At 42.0% G+C, this 12779-nt stretch overlaps 1 protein-coding gene and 1 pseudogene across 1 annotated transcript; one reads left to right on the forward strand and one right to left on the reverse strand.

Annotated features, from left to right (window-relative positions):
* Window positions 1-1458: 1458 nt before the first annotated feature.
* On the reverse strand, window positions 1459-1580 carry LOC113748096 (uncharacterized; annotated as a pseudogene).
* Window positions 1581-9271: 7691 nt separating this feature from the next.
* On the forward strand, window positions 9272-11252 carry LOC109139582 (golgin subfamily A member 6-like protein 6). The gene has a single exon (XM_019263531.2). It carries the CDS (start codon window positions 9310-9312, stop codon window positions 11155-11157), a length of 1848 nt encoding a protein of 615 aa, XP_019119076.2. The 5' UTR covers window positions 9272-9309; the 3' UTR covers window positions 11158-11252.
* The last annotated feature ends 1527 nt before the right edge of the window (window positions 11253-12779 follow it).

Below are 12779 nucleotides of genomic sequence, written 5' to 3' on the forward strand. Positions count from 1 at the left end.
GCCGCCCGTGGAAACCCCACAACGGGATGGCATGCCAGTGCCTGAAAGGAGCCGCATGAGAAAAAGACACGAGATTAAACTCGTAGCCAGGGATGTTTGGAAGTCAGTCAGATGTTGGGGTGGCTGGAGCGACACTGGTCCTTTATGATGTCATACAAATGCTGTGTATGACAGCACAGCACAGGCAGGGCTGGGGCAATATATATACACCGCCTTTATATATAGAATGGTACAGTGGTGCACAAGCAAGCCACAGTCAACACAGGCAGGAACAGCTGAACTAAATGCACATAAAAAACTACCAATCTCCCAAGCATTTAATCATTCATATGAGACTGTATGGTCTGCGTTAGGTGACAGCCGGGTATAAATGGAGGATCAAGGCAGGAGTCGTACAGAGAAATTTAAACCTGAAAAAAATTAGAGCAAGCTCGAGGTATCTAAATATATTTCATCATTAATTTAGAGCTCTAACAAAGCACACCATCCTGTTGTCCCTACTAATGCTCCTATATATGTCACTTTTACCTGACAGTAATGCCGTTAACATTAGGTAGTTATCAGCGTTCTTGTGTAGCGCTGACTGCTCGTTGGCAGCAGGAGCCCGGAGGGGGCGGGCGCACGGCAACACAGGGGGATCCCGCGAAACGCCCGATAAAAACCGCAAGCTGCCCCTCACTTGTGAGGCAGGAGATCGACTGGGCACTATGCACAGTAAACTGTGGCGGGGGAGACAGTAGGCATTTGTTGGTAGCCTTACGGTGATACTTGAAAGACTATAAATTTGTCTATCTGCCCATACTACCTATTGCATATTTTATTTATACTGATAGTTTATTGTTGATACTGTGCCACTATTGCTAGACTCATGTTATTAGTAATGGGTGCGTTTTGTTTCTGGTTACGGGGGCAGTGGGGCATACCGCAAGAGGGCCGAGGGCTAGGTTATTAGCGGCTAGCAGGCACACGGGCGTGGCGTTCGTTTTGGAGCTTTGGACAGATTTTGGGAGAGGTTTCTTTTAGGGGGTGGTTACATCTTTACTATTTTTATATTCATGTTATTGCTGAGTTGCCACCGGTGAGTGAGAGAGGAGGGAAACGCAAGTTACAAGATCTCGGTATCCTGTACATACTGGCAACAGGATAATAAAGGTGACGTGACTTGACTCTAACAGACTCACCAATCAGAGCACTAAACAGGTAAATCCCCAGGTAAAAAAAGGAGAAAGGTTATTGCGACAGTGAAGCACGAGGGCGGCAGCCCCTCAGTACCTAGGTCTGATTACGTGTAGTGCAGTTTTCGTGAATTAAGAGATCAAACTGTATATAGCATACAGGCATGTCTTAAATCAAATGTCAATAATACATTTAATTTACAGTAAGTGCTATGAAGCCTAATAAAATGAAGTTTATGTCTATTTCCACTTTTGCCTTTCTGGTGAAGGAGTAGAAAGAAAACGCTTACAGCACCTGGTATTCCCAGGCGGTCTCCCATCCAAGTACTAACCAGGCCCGACCCTGCTTAGATTCCGAGATCGGACGAGTCGGGCGCGTGTTCAGGGTGGTATGGCGTCGTAAGCGAAAGCTAAAGTGTAACGACGCTCTTTATAGTTGATATAATACAGGGGTCGTATGTTTTGGTCATTGGTTTTCATTGAAAGGGCGTTTTTTAACGTAAGAGCGCAATGAGGCCGCCATATTCACGTTAAAAACTAACAAAACTACACTCTACCAGGAATTTACCTGAAATATGCCACTTAGTTTTTCTGCAGTCATGTCCTCTTTATCTGAGTTTCGAAAAAAAAAAAAACCATTTACTGATCCATGTCCATCAACTTTCAAAGCAGCGCCCAAATTCTTTCTCTCATACACAGCATCCGACCGTCCTCAGTATGCGCTCTTTATTTTGAAAGCGGCCAACTTCCGGTCGCACAATATGGAAAAAAAACGGGCGCTTTTTTGGTCTTCTGACAAAGATTTCAATCTTTTTGATTTTAACAGGAAATGAAAATCAACCGGTTTTAAAAGTTTGTTCTGTCCTAATTGACCCCTGATATAGAGTCTTGACAGGTACTTTTAATTATTCTGTTGTTCTGGGCATAATGGCACAAGCTGATGATTGAAACCAGAAATGAGTCGTTTTTTTTTTCGTTGTTGACAAACGATTCGGCTCAATTTCTGTTCTTTGATTCACCAAAAACAAAATTTCAACTTCCATAATCTCGTTTTTCGTGGTGAGGGCCCCACTAGACATATATTTACATAGACGCGGATTGAGCAGGTTTGGTTCGTTGGTCGCGATACGTCAACGGGTCCGCCCTATTGGATCGGTCAGATCTGCCGGTTAAACTCATACAAGGAAATGGATGAACGGCAGTAAAGACGCTTTCTAACAAAGGTGCTTTAAGGTACTGCCCTCGAGACACCCCTTCACACCACACTCAATATCTGGTGCAACATACCAGGCCACCAAAAACAACGTATGTCAACTTTTAACAGCTGATTGATGATTATAAATGCTTTTCCTTATTGTAAGCACCAAAAACCAACGTATGTATTTTTCTATGTGAGTGTTTACATCTACTAATGTGTGTTGCTAACACTGTTACTGTGATGATAACTATTGACTATTTATATTAACATGTATCTGTGTCTATAATGGTTTTGTGTGTGTTGTTTGTGTGTGTGTGTGTGCTGTGTGGTGTCCCTTCTACTATATGTATGTATATATGTTCACGTGTAATGTACACTGTTAGTGCGTTATGGCGCTCGCTTTAGGAAGCTCAGTTCCATTTCTTGTATCTAGTTTACCGGCCAGATCTGCTACACCGATACACCCACATATGGTGCGACGTTCGAAACATACGGATTTTCACGCGCTCAATGCCGCGGCGTTAGTATATATGTCATGGATGAGCGGCGGGCTCGTACGCTTCTTTGCCCTTGGTATTGCGTGACTCTCCAACAATAACTAAGTTCTTCCGTTGCACAAAATATTAACATTAATAGTGTTGGACCAAACGTCCTCTTTTGGCGGACTGTTTTACGTCCTGTCTGCGGGCTCCCCTGAGGATTTTTTTTCTTTGTATAGTTATGAAAATGTACAGGCTTTTCAATCCTGACTCGGCTTTTTTTGAACACGCGCGCGCGCACGCCCCCCACAACCCACCAACACCACACACACACAGAAAACCGCCATATGGTCTGGCCACATTTGCGCCCTGGGCGAACATTTTCTCGTGCGCCCTAACGGCCGCCCGTGCGCCCCTGGATGCGCCGTGCGCCCCGGGATGCGTGCGCCCCCATCGGTCTGTCCGACGCCCCCCTCTGCCTTGTCAACACCCCGCTGCCGGGGCGCCCGCTCCGCTAACTTAATGAGCGGTATCGAAAATTACCGTGGTTTTTTGCTTTTTCGGGCGTTCGTGCGCCCCCCACGGAGAATGCGCCCTGGGCGGCTGCCCACATTGCCCATAGCCAGGACCAGGAGCCAGGACCCTGCACAGGGGTGTTGGACCAGGCGAGCAGAGTAGACATCGGTTTCGACCCAGTAGCAATATTTTCCAAAACGGTAGTGTATAATTTATTTGAATTTAATTACAAATTTAACCTACTCAAGTCAGTTTACACAGCATCTGTCAGAACAGTACTTTTTTCCGATTGAACACAGCCATTTTCATGCCAGACTAGATCACACCAGAGGGCAAGAGTTTCACTGTGTGTGTACTGAAAATGTACTTCTTGCACTGGGTGTATGTATATTGTGTTTTTCTGTCCATCTTGGGTCCACACACTTCCCTGAATAACAGTCTTGAATAAAATGGGAGGATTTTGCACTCCCCCCTCACACACACACACACACACACACACACACACACACACACACACACACACACGCCCAGAGAGGTGGAAGGGCAAGGTGCACAGGACCTATGATTTCCACACCTTCACTAGCTTTGGGTCCAGTGGACCCAAAGACACTGTATGTAATATAAATGTGTAGGGGTGGCATACTGGTAGGGGGTCAATGAAAATATGTTCTGATTTGTTTCTCACAGAAAATAAACCAAGGACAATGAATCTCAGTTTTAGAAAAAAACTATTTGTATCATTTTTCTTAAGCTAAAAACTGAAAACAAGTCTAACAGACCTGAAGATCTTATAAGGGTTGACCTATTGCACGTCTGCCTGAATCTGTTGCTCACCCTGAGGTTCCTCTTCCATTATACAAGGCTGGGGTGTATATTATCATATTGCTGTCGATATGAGACTAGAATAAAGAAGCTTGTTCAGCGACAGGCTGATAATCCCAAGGTGCAACAAAACCAGGAGAAGGAGATGACGTCTGCACCAGGGAGTTCTCCCTCCCAGTTCTCTTTCTCTCTCTCCTTCAATGCCTCTGTCTACCTTTCCCTCTCTCTCTCTCCCTCTTTCTGTCTCTCTTCCCCTCTCTCTCTCTGTCTCCCTCTCTACTTCTGTCTGTCTGTCTCTCTCTCCCTATGTCTGCATGCCTTTCTGTCCCCCCTCACAGGTGGCAGTAAGAGTAGGCAGGCGATCAACACAATACCTGGACAGAGTAACTGGACCAACATCCAACAGAGGAACTGGACCCCGCTGCTCGCCGCCTGCAGCTGCTTGTCTCTGTCTGTCTGTCTGTCTATGCATGCTGTCTGTGAATGCGGTTTCTGCCTGTCCGTGCATGCTGTCTTTCAGTTTTTGTTGGTTTATCACCATTGATCTTTACCGGGGTCTTGGTCTTTGGGATGTGACATTTCTCAGCAGGTGGCAGTCTGTTTAGAACCTCCTTGAAATGCTCATCTGTCAAGCTTCTGGGGTTGAAAGCAGTTGGCTACTCTTGTCTATGATTCGTATAGTGGCCCTTTGTCACTATCCGCGCATGCTGGTGGTTTAAAGGGCTTGTATGCGTGCCAGTGTAGGTGTAGGTGCATGCAGGTGTCAATGCCTAACACAGCCAATGTCCAAGCATTACTGATTATGTTGCAAGTTTTTTTAGGCTACACACAGCCATCTCAAATGTACTCACTTTTCACAATAATACACTTCTGACCTGCTGCGTTACACGCCATGGCACGGTCAAAAACCATATGGATTCCCCAGCGTGCGCCCCTGCACTGAATAACCCACCTACCTATATAGACTCAAACAATAGCCTAATTAGGTACTGCCACCTACTTGTACAAATGTGTACAACACTCATGAAAACACAAAAAATGACCAATCTGGCTCCTACAATTCGTTTATTACTTTGTCAATGTGTCCCAGACAATTTCCTGGTGATGACACGGTCAACACCTTTAAGAATAGACTTAAGACTTTCCTTTTTGATAAAGCCTATAGTTAGGGCTGGCTCAGGTCATCCCTTAGTTATGCTGCCATAGGATTACACTGCCGGGGGACCCCACCGAGGGTTATGCCAGCCAGGCACGGTATTGGTTGAAGATGCACACATCTCCCTTACCGAAAACTCTCTCTCTCTCTCTCTCTCTCTCTATCTCTATCTCTCTCTCTCTCTCTCTCTCTCTATATATATATATATATCCATCTCTCTCTATATATATCTCTCTATATTTCTCTATATCTCACTCTCTCTATATATATATATCTATATCTCTATATCTCTCCATATCTCTCCATATCTCTCCATCTGTGGACATGTCTCATTAATGCATGTTACTAACCAAACTTCCCCGGAGTTTCTGTGCTCTGTCGTCCAGCAGGTTCTCGTGGATCGTGGCTGCTGCTGTGATCCTGCATGACGCCCACTACATATATTATTACTGTCATTATTACTACCATATCTATTACTGTAATCATTTTTATCATTCATTATAATTCATTGTCATTTTATCAGTCATTGTACAATATGTTTGTGTTGATTTGTCCTGTACACGTGACATCCATTGCACGTCTGTCCGTCCTGGGAGAGGGATCCCTCCTCTGTGGCTCTTCCTGAGGTTTCTTCCACATTTTTTTTCCCTGTTAAAAGGGTTTTTGTGGGCAAGTTTTTCCTCACTCGAACCGAGGGTCTAAGGACAGAGGGTGTCACTCCCTGTACAGATTGTAAAGCCCTCTGAGGCAAATGTACTTTGTGACTTTGGGCTATACAAATAAAATTGATTTGAAATTGATTTATGATATACAGTTCTTTCATGTTTCTTTGAGATGGTTGCTTGCCTCTTAACCTGTGATCTCTTTGTGACAATGGTTGTATTTATCTATCTCACCTGAATAAATGTTTTTTCAAGGACTTCCAAGGGTTACACACTGAGGTGGATTGATATGCGTGATGATAATATGTTAATTACCCATACCTAGCCTCTGATTATTTGTGTTTTGATTTGTTTATTTTAGGCAAGGGTGTCCCAAATCAACTGGCTCTGGGTGGATGCCCAAAAGAAATTCCAGCAGATTGTTTGCCAGACGCTGCAGGAGCTGCACATGCATACCACCAGGAAGTGGGGTCCCCTCTGACACAAGTGTCACTGTTTGGGAGAAACCCATTCTCCACAGTTAACCACCAGACAGCAGCTGAACATGAGTTTGCACAGCAGTACTCCAACATGTCTGAACTCTTTGACACTGCTGTAAACAATGAGCCAACCCGTTTTCAAAACGGAATTAAGAACCTCATCGATATTGTGAGAAGATATGTGTAGGCAGACCTGACATGTCGGATCGCAATAGTTCTCTCAACCATTATTGTTTTTGCAGGCTGCATTTTGCATAGTCAAGCAAAGTCAAAATAAAAGTATGCTACTGCTGTAAAATCTCTATTTGCTTCTTTTAATGCATTTCTAAATTACTTTTAATAATAACTAGATCTTCTAAATGACCTAAACACACACACACACACACACACACACACACACACATATATACACATATACACATATACAATTATAAGTGCAACTATTCATGAAATCAATCAATGAAAACTTGTAGAGTGACTATGAATTGAAGTTGACTATGAAGCAAGGGAATTTTATTTGCATAGCCTGGTTTTACAAAGTTTATTTCAAAGAGCTTAACACAGCATCATGACAATATTCTGTCCTTTCACCCTCACATCGAACTTGTGCTTGTGCCCTTAAACCCTCACAGACTAAGGAAAAAACTCTGCTACTGGGTCGAAACCGATGTCTACTCTGCTCGCCTGGTCAACTGGTTACTAAAGATTTCCGTGGAGAGGATCAATAAGAGTTTTACTCAATTTTTTGATGTCCTGCTTCAATGTGGGGCTTCCTGATTTGTTGAAAGAAAAAATACTAATGTCCATGTTCCAGCTCTTTTTGTGTTTTCTGTGGGGTGTAATAAACCTACGTTTGCTGGTTAAGTGCCCATTACTGTACCGTTATTGTTATGACCATCTTTTCATTCAAGTACATTTATGTTCTGAATTTAAAAAATAACAATACTGTATTATAAAGTATTAGCATTGGTACCTTATTTTTTATACATGTCTAACATTGCATTCAAACTTTTCAGCAGATATCGCTGGTGATTTATTCTCTATTTTACTTCTGTAGTGTATATCACAACCTTTCTGCTGCTGTAACAGGAGAATTTCCCTGTTGTGGGATAAATAAAGTATATTCTAATCCAATCTAATCTAATCTAAACTTATTTAATACAGTAAATATCTAACATGTTATACCTTTAATGTTTATTCCATGAGTCACATGTTTAGTTACAGGTCATTATTCTCATTTTACAGAAATGTGTGTTACTTCAGAAAGCAGGAAAAATACAGTATAAATCGTACAGCAATAATGAAAAATACCATCACTGTCTCCCAAAATACTGAAATGACAATTGGTTCGATTCATTTCACTGTTTTGTTTACAGTTTGCAGAACAGAAAACTTCTGTCATTTCAAGTGATTCCTGTAATTTACTATTTGTTTTGTTTAGAGGAATCACATCAACTCATTTTCACTTTGTTGTTGTTGCAGTGAACAGTGATGAGTAGGAAAGCCAAAGCAGAATGGTGCCGTGTTCACCATGTAATGTTGTTTGAAAGCAAAGATTGACTGTTCCACTGTCAGACACGTCGCCTGTTCATGTTTCAGTTGATTGACTGTAGTATTGAGATTGATACACAGTTTCCAGCCTCGTCATGTCTCCTTGGACCATCACCAGTTATCTCCACTTTATCAACATCAACATCGTCCTGTCGCCTCACCTTTGTTTACAGTTTTTATTTTGTGGGTTGTTAAATCTTATACTCTGTGTAGGCTTTTATATTCTTGTTTCAGATAAATAAAGCAGAGTGAGATTTCTATCAGTTTTCCACAAATAAATAAATATTCATTCATAGATTGAAAATTGCAACCCAACCCTAACCTGTAACGTGTGGGGAATAGACTTGTATGACTTGGCTGAAGCTTGAAAGAAATGTCACTATTTGTTGTTGTTGTTGTTGTTGTAGTCTTTGATCCATGAAGCTCTCTGTGCCACGGACCCATTTTTTTAACAGCAAATTGTTGCATTTAAATTAAATCCAAACAACTTTGAACAATAACATGTTTTTGATTGGTTGATCAAAGGTAATAAAGCATGCCCTTATATGGACGTATATCCTGATATGCCACAACATTATATGCAAATTAGTTCTAGAACATCAAAGCACACATGACATCACTTTCACTTTAAGCACAGCAGAGTAATATAGGCAGACAGAGTCCAACGATCAGACCCAGTTTAGACACAGTCAAACAGAGTCAAGTACGGTCAAGTACACGAGTCAATAAGTACATCTGAACGACACACTGCACATTTTCACAATGGAGACAAGTGGAAAAAGCAAACAAAGCAAAAAGGCAGGAATAAGCGGCTTACCAACAACAGAGGTAGAGGTGATGTCTCTTATTAAAAAGCCTCCTGTCTGTCTTGTGCGGAACAAGTCTGCAGACTTGAACTGTGAAATGGAGCAGACAGTTAAAAGTGAGAAGTCTGTGGAACCAAACCAGTATCTGAAAAGCCACAGGTAACCTCACTACTGAAGAGTCACAGTTAATGTGAACTCTGAGGAACAACAAGTAGCTGGAAAAACCACACTTAGATGTACCCCCAGAATGAACCACATGCTGTGATTCCCAAAGAATCACTGTGCTGGGGTCTGCTGACAAAAGCACAAAATGATGTGAACCAATGACCCACACAGTTGCTGGCCCAAAGAATCACCTGTGGGCTGTGGTCTCTGACAAAGCACAAATGGATGTGACCCCGAAGGAACCACAGTGCTGTGATTCCCAAAGAATCACCTGTGGCTGTGGTCTCTGACAACCCACAGATGGATGTGACCCCAAATCAGCAACAGGATAGTGGGATTCCTGCTGAAGTGCAAAAGTATTTTGAGGAACTGTGCAATGCTAATGGATCCCAAAAAGTTACTTTTGTAAATGGACTGGTGGGGCTTCCCACTCCACTTTTAAAGGCAGCTAGAAAACAATACCTTGATTCACAACTGGCTCCACCACCACCTGTAAACCCATGGACTGCACGTGCAGCCATGCTCCAAAAGAATTGCAGGAAGACTAATGAGGCTGATGTTCCCCTACTCAGTAGTCAAATACCACAGCCTGCTATAACATCACAGTCATCACAGGTAGCTGCCCGCCCCAAGAAAACTGTGGTTCCTAAAAAAGTACACAAACAGCCTCAGCCTCCTAAAGAAAATCCTTGGCTGAAATCCACCAAAACAAAAGAGACAATTCATTCCCTGGAGATCGATGAGATTGACTTTCCCCTGCTTACAGCTGAGAAGTGTGTGGTGGCCCCTGAAAAAACACAACAGGCTGCAAAAGCCTTGAACATCAAGAAGATCTCTGGTACAGAGCACCGGTGGCCTCACACAGGACACTACAGACTATGTACGCTCTGGCGCACAGGATCACAGTTAGCTGTGATTCCAGAAGAACCAGAGTTAGATGTGATTGTTGATGACATCAGCACACATGTCCCCCAGCCCAGCAATACCCCACAGCAGGCTCCAATATCAGAAGCCACCAATCCAGCTGAGGCTTTCTTTCAGAAGACCGGGGTAAAAATGATAGCAGTCCCTGAGATCGACTTCATGGAAGACAAAAGTGAGGAGATCATCAAACTAGAAAGAGAGCAAGCAGCTATGCTTAAAGAGGTGGAGCAACTTCGAGAAATGCTCCAAACTCAGAGAGCTCTGCAAGCTCAAGAAGAATCAAAATATCAGACCAGGGTCGAGTACCTTCAGCTTGAGATATCCAACACAGAGACCTCAGAAAAGGAGGTCCTCTGCAAGGTTTCCAAGCTAGAGGAAGCTGTTGAAAAAGAAAAAAGCCATCAGAGTGAAACTGAAACATCTATGTCCCATCTGAGAGCCGAAAACTCCAGACTGGTGGCTGCTCTGACCCAGGCAGAGGAGGACACAAAGAAGGAAACTATCCAGTGGGAGGAGGAGAAATCAAATCTGCTGAGCAACATTAAAGAAGAACAGCAGATCCTCCAGGATGAAATGAACAGGACTACTTTAACGAACAGTGCAGCCAAGCAGTCTGAAGAAAGCTCTAGACTGGTGGCTGCACTGGTACAGGCAGAAGAAGAGTTCAAACAAGAGACCCTCCAGTGGGAGGAAGAGAAGTCTAATCTTCTGCAAACCATCAGTGCACAACAACAGGCACTTGAGAACAACATCACCAGTAACCAATTAAAGGACACTCTTAAGAACCAGAGTAAAGAAGATCAGAAGGACATGAAACAGTGGGAGGAGGGAGAAGAAAAGTGCAGTCTCCTGACAAGTGTGACTGAACAACAAGAGGTCCACAAAGATGAAACCATTCTTCTGAATGACAGTACTGTCAGTCAGAATGAAGACAACTCCAAACTGGTGGCTGCACTGGTACAAGCAGAGAAGGGTCTAAAACAGGAGGCACTTCAGTGGGACGAGCAAAAGGCCAATCTGTTGAAAAGTATCACAGAACAACAACAGGCCGTTGAGCAGGGAACCAGCAAAGCTGAAAATCAGGACAGACACAACCGTCTTGACGAACAGGTGGCTGCGATTTTGAACAGACCCAGAAAGCCTTCTTTATGGAAAAGATTCAAACGACTTTTCAAAAGAACTGTGCCACCTCCTGTGCCACCTCCTTCATCCCAACCATCCTAACCCTGCAACACCACCGCAGTGGTTGGGATAGCCTTATGGTAAAGGTTTTTCCCCGGGTGCTCCGGTTTCTCCCAAGCCATAAGTAAAATCAACAACAACAACAACAAAAAAAACACCCCCCCTCTTTCATCCCACAACCCCTAACACCCCCTTGGTAAGGTTTTTCTCCGGGTGCTCCGGTTTCCTAAAAAAACACACACAAAAAAACAAAACAAAATAAAACAACAAAAAAAAAAATTCTCATTTGTCATTGAATGGTGTTTATTATGTTTCCCATAAGAGTTTCACTATATTAAACATACTGTATATTCTCATTATAAACAACAAAAGGTTTTCATGTATATCATACATTGTCATTCTGAATAGGGTACATATAATATGTTTTACTTAAAATGGGGTTATTCTTATTATTTCCCAAAGAAATTGTGAAAATGATTATGTAAAAACAATGTGACGTGACCACAATGTGGGTTGCTCATAGCTATAGACCTACAGTGAATTATCACTCAAAGCCTCAGCTCCTAAGACCATTCTTAAAATTTGGGATAAAACAATTTATATTAACTTTTCTATTATCAAAGCAAATTTCCTCATTAATAAGCACGGTATCTTTGAAGAGTGTAATACCTAACAATTTAGAAGATCAGGTCAGATCATGGTATTTAGTTGTGACAATTTCAAAAGTCTTCTACACATGAAGTGAGGAAAACTACCCATATAGAAACATTTCTAATACAAATACAAACAAGAAATGACGATTAAAAAAAAACATTTGTAAATATTTTTGCCCATAAATCTACGAAACAACCTGCAGATAAAGCAAAGATGGGAGGCTGAACACGGCATGCAATGCGGCACACAAATTTGAAGGAACAATATGTAGTATTTATATTTACTGTATTAAATCATAAAAATACCATGCTATATCATCAGAAAGTACAGAAACATGATATATGGAAATAAAAATACAACAAAACTACAGCCACTATTTTCTCCTTTTTAAATTTGCCTTCCGGTCCAGAAGGTCTGTTTGCGTTTTGTCCTGTGTGATCTGGTCTGATCCCTCACACAGCCCATGTCAATAGTCTGGATTGCCAGAATTATAATGTACTACACCTTTGGAAGCAAGTAAATAAATTGGTTCAACAGAGTTAAATGGGAGAAACAAGACGTTTTAGAGGTATTTTAGATCACTTAATTCAAAGATTTGACATTGAAGCTGTTTTACAGTTTTTCTCAATTGCTAAAACACAATTTCTGAAACCTTGCTCAGTTTTCTTAAAATATTGAACACAAAAGTAGAAGTACATTTTTCCGTCATTGTCTTTTACTGTAAACAAATGGAAAGCACAGTGTTCAGGGACAGACAATTTGCTTATTGCAATTCTACAAGTACATGTGCAGTTACAAAAAATATTCATGCAGTACAATACATACAGTGATGAACTTTACAAATATCTATTGCAACAGCTGCATGTAGTGTAGTACAGTATATTTGCAATTACAAAAATACAGCAGTATACTGTACTTGTTCTCTTCTCTGAATGTCCTTACTATGGTGGACACAGAAAATTGTCTCAAATTGGGCTGCACTCTAAGTCCTGCTTCCCTCATTGGTAGTC

The sequence above is a fragment of the Larimichthys crocea genome, chromosome XVII (genome assembly GCF_000972845.2).
Source record: "Larimichthys crocea isolate SSNF chromosome XVII, L_crocea_2.0, whole genome shotgun sequence".
NCBI classification, from domain to species: domain Eukaryota; kingdom Metazoa; phylum Chordata; class Actinopteri; family Sciaenidae; genus Larimichthys; species Larimichthys crocea.

Bases quoted from the DNA above. Each gene is read 5' to 3' on its own strand.
- LOC109139582 (XM_019263531.2), top strand. From the start codon at position 9,310: ATGGATGTGACCCCAAATCAGCAACAGGATAGTGGGATTCCTGCTGAA.